The following is a 10,607-nucleotide window of genomic DNA, read 5'->3' as shown; positions in this document are numbered from 1 at the left end:
CCTCTACTTTCCCCTTAGTCTACACATCCTGTCACTTCCCACCCACCTTTACTCCTGACCCCCTATTCCCACCCCGCGCTTTCGGTGGCAGTCGCCCAGCCCACCAGCACTGAAACACGGTCACCTCGGGCACAGAACAAACTCTACTCCCAGAAAGCTTTGCGTTTCCCCCAATAAAGGGCTTTTGAGCTGGGGAGCCCCGCCCCTTGCATGCCCCTCCCACGGTCGCGAGCCCTGGGCGGCCGTGGGCGTGCCCCCGGCGGCTGCGCCCGCGGCTCGGGGCGGGGCCTAGCTGGGGGCGGGGCCTCGTCGCGGCGCAGGGCTGCCGGGCGGCCGGGAGAGTTGACTCTCTTTGCAGGTGGCTCCTCTTCCGCCTCTCCTGACCCCCAGGCGCCGTGCCGGCTGCCGAGGCAGCGTCTTTGTGCCCAGCGCCGAGAGCCCGCGACGGCCGCTGCGCGCCCGGGTCCATTGTTTCGCTTCTCCGTCTCTTCCGGGCAGGTGCCCGCGGCGCGCGGGGCCCGCACGTGCCAAAGCGGCAGCAGGAGGGCAGGGACCCGCGGGCGCCGGCAGGGGCGTCCCGGGCGCGCGGCGCGAGATGAAGTACCTGAAGCCTTGGTGGTCGGACGGCGGCGGCCTCCTGCACCTCACCATCCTGCTGAGCTTGGCGGGGCTCCGCCTGGACCTGGACCTCTACCTGCTGCTCCCGCCACCCACCCTGCTCTGGGATGAGCTGCTGCTCGCCGGCGGCCCCACGAGCTCCGCCTACGCGCTCAGCCCCTTCCTGGCCTCGGGAGGGTGGGGGCGCGCGGACCAGCTGCACCCCAAAGGCCGCGAGCCGGACCCCGCGGCGGAGCCCGAGGGCCGGCTGCTTCGGGAGGTGCGCGCGCTGGGAGTCCCCTTCATCCCCCGCACCCGAGTGGATGCGTGGCTAGTGCACAGCGTGACAGCCGGGGACGCCGACGGGGCCCACGGGCTGCTCGGCGCCGCCGCCTCCTCCGCTGGAGGAGTGGGCGCCAGCGTGGACGACAGCAGCCCGGCTGCGCCGGGGGATGGCGGGGACCCCCGCGCAGCTGCAAGTAGCCCCTTGGCCGCCGGGGAAGAGGAGAAGGCACCGGCAGAACCGACGGCTCAGGTGCTGGACGCCGGCGGCCGCGCGAACCAGGTAAGGAGAGCGGGGACGCGAGCGCTGTGCTGGGGAAGCTGGCCAGGAGCCCTGCGGGCTTGTGCCGGACCCAGGGAGGGAGCACACCCGCTCTGCCTCCACCCTCAGCCCCTGGGTGGCTGCAGTTTCGGGACCACGCTCGCCGCCTCCTTTTGTGAATGCAAACGAAAGCTGTTAGTGCGGTCGCTATGGCTTTTAGGTGTTTGATAAAGAAGTAGGTGAGATCATCCGTTTGGTTGTAGAGGATCCCTTTCCTGTGTTTGATGGCCGTCAAGAGTAGTTCGGGGCTGCGGAGGGGAGAAGCGATGCTGGTAATTTTCTTGCCTATGGTCTTCGTTCAGTACCTCGTGTACACGTAAATGTCTTTTTTCTGGAACCAGAGGATCCAAAAGAGGCCTTAGCCACCGGGAAGACGCGTTTCTCTTAAGAACCCATGTTCCCGGTCTAACGTGATGGCCCCTGCCCAGATTTTAACCCGGTTGCAGTTCGTTTTTGCTGCTTACCGTGGATTAAGGAGCCGTGGTCAGTGTTCAGTTCCAGGCAAGTTGGCAGACGGCCCCGCAGTGACCTAACCATCCCCGGCGCCTAACGACCCTCCTCCCTTTTGGAACATGTGTAACTTTTTTTTTTTTTTTTTTAGATTTTGTTAGCACGAGCGGGGAGCAGAAGCAGAGGGAGGGGGAGAAAGACAAGTAGAGTCCCCGCTGAGCTCGGAGCCCAACCCCACCGAATCCCAGGACCAGGAGACCATGACCTGAGCCCAAGTCAGTCATTTCACCGACTGAGCCATCCAGGCGCCCCATGTGTAACTTCTTATAAGCATAAAGAAAGCAGGTACCCTGACGGTCATCTAATGACTTAACAAGTGCCCTTTGGTTTATGGTTTCAAATCCTTCGGTTTAACATCCTTTTGAAACGACGTTCACCAGGATCGACTGATGGAGTATCTGTGTGGTGCTCCCACCGACTCTCGGAGTCTGAAGACACTTATTACCAGTTTTCACATAACTGCCTTACCCAGTGTTCCTTCAAAGGGACCTTTTTAATTACCTGTTGGCCCAAACCTTAGCGTTAGCAGTCGGTATCGATCAACAGGTGTTCCTTGGGATGTTGTTTTTGCGGAGCACGATCTTATGCAAAATGGGAACTGGGGTTGGACAGGTTTGTTTGCTGCTCTCCCGAATTGCCCTGTTTGTGTAGGCAGTTGCCAGACGAGCTTCTCCACCCTCTCCCGGAGGGGTCATTGTGCCGTAGTGCTTGTGATTCACTGTTATGCAGATCTGATCCCTTCCTCTTCCTGAGGCCGGAACTCATGCCGCGGGGCTTACTGAGAGTCTGGGTGGGCTTCGGGCCCCAGCGGAAAGTGGCAGTTTCTTCCCCCTCGCTCATCCAGTCTCGACCGTCATGAATCCCCTGCCTCCCAGGGAGTGGTGCGTGCCGCACTACAACCTTTCCTGACTCTGTAACCGGGCTGCGTGTGTGTGAGTGTGAAACCCAGTGCCCCGTGCTGTAGCAGATGGCACCCTCCCCTCCCCCGCTGAATGCCACCCACCTTGCGCAGCGTACCAGGGCCTGGAGGGAGGTGAAGCTGTTCGCTCTGGGAGAACTTCCTTCCCCTGCTCAGCATTACCTATTTGGACTGGCAAACCTGCTTTGGGGGAAGCTCCGGGGGCCAAGACCAGCCACACCTCCGTGGAGGGTTGAGCCCGGCTTTCCTAGGGGGGAGGATGAAGTTCATACGGAGCCAGTCTCCTGGAGTTGCCTTGCCCAGCTCGCATGTGTGGGCCTGCTGGACCTCCATAGCTGCTGGGCTGCCCTGGGTAGACTCATTCTGGGCACGATCCGCTGTGGAACACCTTACAGTTTTCACAGCCAATTCACCTTTATTGGGAATGCCTTTTAAAAACAAACAAACAAAAAAAACATAAGGAGCTTCTATCTGGTTGTAAGTTTGTATGTATTTGGTAATACTTTTTCTTTTCTTTCTTTCTTTTTTTTTTTTTTTACATCAGCTTGAGAGGTAGGCAGGCGTGGCTTCCTTCTATCCAATTTGTACTAAAGGAAAATAGAGGCCCAGCGAGGTTAAGGGACTTGCCTAAAGCCACACAGTTAATTGGTGCTAGGAGTGCAACCGGACAGAACCTGAGCTTCCTGACTCCCGTGCTAGCACATGAATTAAGCACCTGTGCTGTACCCAGGTTCTCCGAACCAGCGTGCAGCTGGCATGGGGTGAGCCCCCCCCCACTCCCCACCTCAGCACCACTGCTCTCCAGGGCTGCATGGACTTTTAAAAGCAGGTTGTGCCATCCGTAATACCGAGCTTACAATCTGAAACCTTGACTCTGGGGGAAAACAGCACCAGGGTTTGCAGTCAGCAGACCTGGGTTTAGGGCTATCACTTAACGAACGGCAGGTGGGAGAGTGATGCTTATTTTACGGTTTGTGCGAGTTAAATGGGAAAAGCCTGTGTGAAGTGCCAGCCCAGTGCCTGGAATGTAATCGCTGGTCTTTCACCTCCATTCTCCGGCCACCCTCCTTAACCTGCCCCCACTCACTCTATTTGCCTTTGTCTTGTTTATGAGTCTGCCCCCGTAGTTTGCTTGCTAAGGGGGTGTGGTGTGTTGCAGCCTGATGGCCTGGTTTTGAATCCCAGCATTACCACTTACAGCTCTGTGACCTTGGGCCAGTTTCTTCACCTGTCTCCACTTCAGTTTCCTCACCTGCACAATAGGAATCATCCAGGTGCCCGCCACATAGAGTTGTGAGAATTCATTCATTCCACATCAGAGGCTTAGAAAGGTGCCGGTCACATCTTAAGCACTTAATAAAAGTTAGCTACCGTTAACTTCTAAAAGAGGGACTGCTTTGTCCTGCAGGAACATTAGTTGTGTTTGTTTTTAAATAGATAATTCCGGTGGCTTATATTTGAGTTGTAGGAGATTGTTCTGGTTGTATGGGATAACTTCCCATAATTTTTGTACATGTGCAAAAATGTGTTGGAGTGGGGGATTTTCCAGGTATCAGAAGAGGTACTGCTTTGCTTTCACTGCTTGGTGGGGCCAAGCATTATCTGAAAACAGAATCCGGAATTCCCCAGGGCAGACCTGCTTCCCCTCAAAACCACAGCCATTCACTCACAGCCGATGCTGCACGTGTTTTCAGAGGCATGCGCGGGTTAAACAAGGGCTTGAACAGTTTTTGCAGATTTGAACGCGTGAGCATATTTGAAGATGGGCGACTTCCTGTAGCCAGCGCTGGCAGTTTGGAGAGCGGTCCCCACCTGGAAGCTGAGAGGCTTGTAGTCATCTTGATGCCGGTCTCAAGCCCCAGACCCAGGACCCTGTGCCGGGGGAGGGGTCCAGCAGGACCTCATGGGGTGGACCGGGTTTCTTCAGGTCACAGGAAGAATCTGATACAATCAGTACTTCTAAGAGTAAAGGAAGAGGAAGAAGCTCCTTGATTGTTAAAATGTGCTCTTCATTTCAAAAGCAAAGTTAATCCCTTGGTGCCTGGGCAATTGGAGATGGAGGAAATTTCAAACACTTGCTTTTAACTCACAACTGTGATAGAGATCGTCTTAGACCTTCCTGCGACTCAGTATAACGAAGTTTCAGAGGAGGCTCTTTGCTTACCTAAGGACTCAGTAAAAATTCACCTGTGGTCTTATGGGGAAGGACCGCATAGGTCACTCACTGGATTAGGGTCCTAGGGCTGCAGTAATGAAGTCCTGCCCGCTGGGTGGCTTAAACAGCAGAACTTTACTGTCTCCAGTTCTGGAGGTGAAAAGTTGGAAATCAAGGCTTGGTTTCTTCTGAGGCTGGGAGGGAGACTGTTCCAGGCCTCTCTCCTAACTTCTGGTCGTATGCTGGCAATCTCTGGCGACCCTTGGTCCCTCTTTCACTCCCTCATTTTAGTTTTAAGTAATCTCCACACACAATGTGGGGCTTGAACTCACAGCCCCAAGGTCAAGACCCTAACTGTGCCTCCCCAGCCCCAACTTTCATCTTCACAAGGCATTCTCCCTGTGTGCTCATCTGTATCCAAATTTCCCCTTTTATAAGGACACCAGTCAGGCTGGATTAGGGCCCACCCTACTCATCTTAATTACATCTGCAGTGACCCAATTTCCAAATAAAATCACATTCTTAGGTACTGAGGGTTATGGCTTCCACATGTGGACTTCGAGGGACACAAGTCAATCCATTACAGTTATTGTGCCCCTTTTCCTGGCAACTCTTGGGGTGTTTAGCTTACTTGGCAAGTAGGCTGCAACAATTTCTGGAAGCAGCTGGCCCAAGTGTGGGATCATTTGCTGCAGGATTTGGTGTTTGCTCATGAGCAAACCTGGGTTTGCTTTTTTTTTTTTTTTTTTTTTTTTTTTTTTTTTTTTGCTGACTTCATGTGCAGCTCACCCCAAGGAGCCTTACTTCAAACTTTTTCCAATCAGTCCTTCACCTCCGTTTGTGGTTTACAGAAATATCCCCTCTGCAGTGTCCCTTGTATCATTTGGCTGCTCTCCACTTTCCCTGCTTCTCGGCTCAGAAATCCGAGTGCAGGCCCAGGCCCCGACTCCAGGGCAGGCTGGGCTGGTGGTCAAGTGTGCTTGGCACCGGGGTCAGACCAGCTGGGGCTGCTGCGGACGGGTTGTATGATCTGGGGCACACTTCTTAACCTCTCTGTGCCTTGGTTCCCTTAGCTGTGAAGTGGGATGGTAAGAGTATCTTAGGGAGTCGTTGTGAGGATGAAATGAGATCATCCAAGCTCGCGTTGGTACATAGTAAGCCCTCAGCAGTGTCAGCGACTGCTGTTCATTCAGCTGGGGCTGTAACGCCCCTTCCCCGGCTTATTCCTGTTCATTCTCTCACCGGGTGCGGGTTTCCAAGCCCAAGTGCGTCTCTTCACTTCCATCTGGGGAGCCTCCACCAGCTCGTTACCTACCTGCCAGTTCGAGATTTCGTCACTCGAGGCTCCGCATTTGGCTAGTGTGACCTAACTCCCCAGCTGCCCTCGCCGAGCTCGTCTCCCACCAGCCATGGCCTACTTCCCACCAAACTTTCTCCCTTCCTTTTCCCCACAGCCCCGTGCTTTCCTGCGCCTGCCTCTCTCTTACCTTTGCCCAGAATGCGTCCTTTCATTCCTTCCAAGTCTTTTATTGTTAAATTCTCCCGCTCAACTCAGCCATCATCACCTCATCTACCAGCATTTCCTGTTCTTTCCTCCGAGCCCTTTCGCGCTGTGTACTGTTTCGTCTGTGGGCCTCGCTTGCTCTGCCTGGAACCACAGGGTCTGGAGCGTGGAAACTGGGTCTTCGTTTTACCCTGGGGGTAGCAGCAGAGGCAGGGTTAAGAGCAGACGGCCGCCCAGCCAGCCTCTGCGGAGCACTGCCCATCTACCCCCCGCATGGGCCGTGAGCTTGCATGTGTCTCGGGTCGTTCAAGGCTAGAGCCCCCACTAGAAAGTGGGTCAGATCTGAAATCCTGGTAGGCCGTCTACCATTTAATGCCAGTTCGAGTGGATGGGGGCCATGGGAAGCTGACTTGCACGTTGGCATTGCCATTAATCAGGTGGTGAAACTCAGGATTGCCTCAAGTTATATAGCAAGTTAGTGACCTTACCCAGAATACAACAAGTCACCCTTCTCAAGCACTGAGTGACCCATACCTCCCACCCACTACGGAACTTCAAACTTGTGAGGACACACTTCCCCATTTATGGCAGCCTTTCGGTACGAAAAAGTTACTCTCAAAAATCTAGTTACGGATCTGTGCGAATAATCCGATAGGCGCCAGGCCGCGGAAGCTGGCCGCGCTCAGGCACAGCCCTGGCTTCGTTCTCGCTGAGCGGCGGTAGCCGTGGGCAGAGGACGGACAGTGGCAGAGAAGCAAGGCACGGCCTTTGGGGGTTGGCGAGAACTGGGTTCGCATCAGCGTCAGGGCTCTTCGGAGAACAGAACCAGTATCATCAGTGTACGTGACTGTATGCACACGTGCGCGTCCCTGTGTCAGAGATCGGCTCCGCCTGGCCGGTGCGATCGCGGAGGGGGAGCTGGGGACGCGGGGCGGGCAGGGCGCCGATGCCGCAGGCTTGACGTGGGATTTCTTCCTCAGTGAAACTTGCGTTTTGCTCTTAAGGTCCTTCCGCTGGTTGGATGGGGCTCACTCAGATCAGCCAGATCGTCTCTCACGGGAAGTCACGTGCTTGACTGTAGCTGTTCACCGCACGTACCGAGCAGTGTCCTCGCACTACACCTCGGTTAGCGTCGAGCCACGTGACCGAGCGCCGTAGCCTAGCCGCTCGGACACTCGGAGCCCGCCTGAGGGAGGCCAGCGCCGGCTCGTCTGGGCCACCTCCGCGAGCCTTGGTGTCCGAATTGGAGGAGGAGGAGATTAACGTGTTTCTGGGAGAGTTCTTGGGGGGGTTACGTAAGGCCTCGGTCAGAGCGCTAGTACCGGCCCCAGCGTGTTCCTAGATGTGTAACCGAATCTGCTCTGATTGCCCCGGAGCTGGGGGTCGCGTCTCCAGGGAACCGGCGTCCTCTGGAGGACAGTATCAGACGGCTAGGTAATGCTGGGACCTGCTTTGGTGTGAAAAGAGGAACCCTTCTGTCCATGAGGGGGAGGTCATGCTGGAAACGCTTGAGTGGATTGGGGATGTTCCGTGCTGAGAAGATGACACCGAGGGAAGAACACCAGGGGCAACTCAAATATTTGAAGAACTGTTACGTAAGGGAGGCCTTGGAATTGTGGAGGCAGACCCTGAACCTGAAGGCTCATCTAAAGGAGGAACTTTTTTTTTTTTAAAGGTAGGCTGTATGCCTAGTGTGGGGCTTGAACTCACAACCCTGAGATTAAGAGTTGCACGCTCTAAGGAGCAAGCCAGTCAAGGGCCCCTTTCTTGCCCTTTCTTAAGAGCAGAGTTTCTCGGGCCGCCTGGTGGCTCAGTCGGTTAAGCGTCTGCCTTCTGCTCAGGTCATGATCCCAGGGTCCCGGGATCGAGCCCCACATCGGGGAGCCTGCTTCACCCTCTGCCCCTCCCCCTGCCTGTGTTCTCTCCCTTGCTCTTTCTCCCTCTCAAATAAATAAAATCTTAAGTAAAAGAGCCGAGTTTCTCCAAAAGTGATCCAGTGAGTGCATCAGTTACTAAGTTGCTTGTTAAATGCAGATTTGGGGGCCCACCCCTGACTGGCTGAACTAGAGCCTCTTGGGTGGGGCCTGGGAATCTGCAGTTTACCAGACCTCCCGGTGATCCTTGCACCAGCCCAAGCTTGACCTCAGCCATAGTGTCCCTCTCCCCTGGCCTCCCAGTGTCCCGCAACCCCCGAATGGAAGGGGTGCCTGGCCTTAAGCCTGTCCTTCCATGAATTTAAAGCCCAGAACAGCCAAAGGCCTGGGCAGCAGGGCCAGGGCTAGTGGCCTGGTTTACACCAGGTGTTTTCAAGCTGAAGTCGCATCTCTCCAGTTCCCTGCTGGAGGATGGGGAACTAGCTTGCCGAAAAACTAATAATGAATACAGAACTACAACTGACCCTTGAACAATCAGGTTAGGGGTGCTGACTCCACACACAGATGAAAATCCACGTCGAACTTCTGACTCCCCCAAAACTTAACTACTAACAGCCTGCCGATAACAGGAAGAGTTGATGGCACATGTATGCTATGTGCATTGCATTCTGGGTCCTTACAGTAAAGGAAGCTAGAGGAAATACGTTTACAGTACAGGACTGTAAAAAATCCACGTATAAGTGGACATGGCACAGTTCAAACCTGTGTTGTTCAAGGGTCAACGGTAGCTTGCCCAGAAATGCAGTTTAAAGTTCTTGCTTAAGTTTTTTTTTTTTTTAAGATTTTAGAGAAGCAGGGGGAGTGGGAGAGGGAGAAGCAGGCTTCTCGCTGAGCGGGGAGCCTGATGCGGGGCTCGATCCTAGAACGCTGGGATCATGACCTGAGCCGAAGGCAGACGCTTAACAACTGAGCCACCCAGGCGCCCCTCTTGCTTAAGTTCTAAAACAGGCAAAGCCAAGGTAGAAATATCATCGGAACAGGAGATAACTTTCTGGGCAGGTAAAAATGTTCTGTGTCAAGTAGAGATGTGAGCTAAACGGGCGCTTCCATTGATCAGAATTGTACAGCTAAGGTTTATGCATCCCTGCCTGTGTAAATCCTGCCTAAAAACCATGATGGACTAGTTCTGCGGGGGGTAGGGGGACGCTGATGATAGAAGCATGGCCGCATGCTGATAGTTGCTGAAACTGGGTGATGGGTACACGGAGGGTTTACTGTAGTCTGTTTTCTGCTTATTTTATGTGTTCGAAATGTTCGATAGTAAAGAAAATACAAAAACATCATACGTGTTGAGGCCCACCTGGCCTGCCTTGCCTGCCCGGGTAAGCCACTGTAAAATAAATGAATCGTAAATGAATTTCTACTGCCTACATCCCCTCTCTGTGGGCCACTTGGCATGAGAAACAGCACCTTTTAAAATCCGAGCCAGTGAGTTGGCGTTGGTGGCCTGGGTGTGGAGGCTCCTGGTTAGAAACACTGCGTATTTTTATACTGGACTTCGAGTGGGCAGTCGCGTGGAAGGACTTGCCCTGCGGAGCATCCCTGCCAATTGTCGGGCTGCCTCCCTGCCGCCTCCGGGGGCTTCAGACATGAGTTCAGCCTAGAGTGCATGTTATGGAAAATTCCCAAGCGTGTATTACCAGTGGAGAGAATGGGGTCCTGGGAAATAGGACCTCCAGGCTCTGCCGTCCAGCTTTAACAGGCACAGTTCCCGGCCAGTCTTCTTTTGTCCGTAACAGCCCCCACCCTACTTATTTTGAAACCAATCCTGGACATCATTTCTTAGGGTTCTTGCACCAGCTCTTTGCAGGGACTTGGCAAAGAGAAGAGCAGAGCGCAGCTGTGTCCCGGTCTTACTCTCCCCACTACCTTCATTGACTCGGAAAAACTTCTGTAAAGATTTCCGTATATACCCCTAAAATAGAAGGACTCTTCTAAACATAACCGAGGATAACCGTTAACACCCCTAAAGCAGCATCCGCCCTCGTTCTTCAATGTGTGCACATTTGCAGGCAGTATTCAGGTTGCCCCGGACACTCCGCGCACGGTCTTTGCAGCACTGGGCTGTTGGCAGAGGAGAGCCACACCTCGCCCCGCCGCCGGCCGCGTGTGCCTGGGCAGGTGCCGCTCGCACGGCTGGGGGTCCGCCCTCCCCAGCACCGGGCTTCTCTTCGGGCGGGCGGCCGGCGGGGTCCTGGCAGGAAGCAGAATTCCCCCTCGATGGCTCCTGTGAAGGGACTCTGCGAATGACTTCTTACAGGAGCAGATGGGGTGTTAGAGCACCCAGAGACCAAGCAGGGGGCGGGGGAGGTTTGAAAGTGTTACCAGAGCGGGGTGAGGAGGGCGCGGCCATCGAAGATGAAGGGGGAGAAATGCCCCCCCCC

The 10,607-nt window shown here is 54.8% G+C and overlaps 1 protein-coding gene across 1 annotated transcript in view; it reads left to right on the top strand.

Annotated features, from left to right (window-relative positions):
• Window positions 1–332: 332 nt before the first annotated feature.
• NFE2L3 (nuclear factor, erythroid 2 like 3) overlaps window positions 333–10,607 on the top strand; it is a 29,471-nt gene continuing 19,196 nt past the window's right edge. The window contains exon 1 of the mRNA XM_040644171.1: window positions 333–1,162. Coding sequence (XP_040500105.1) covers window positions 596–1,162 — 567 coding nt within the window. The 5' untranslated portion in view covers window positions 333–595. The remainder of the gene's footprint in view (window positions 1,163–10,607) is intronic.

This window comes from Ursus maritimus, unplaced genomic scaffold, assembly GCF_017311325.1.
Source record: "Ursus maritimus isolate PB19 unplaced genomic scaffold, ASM1731132v1 scaffold_3, whole genome shotgun sequence".
Classification (NCBI taxonomy): Eukaryota; Metazoa; Chordata; class Mammalia; order Carnivora; family Ursidae; genus Ursus; species Ursus maritimus.
The sequence above is the reverse complement of the archived record's forward strand: the minus strand, read 5'-3'. Positions and strand labels throughout refer to the sequence as shown.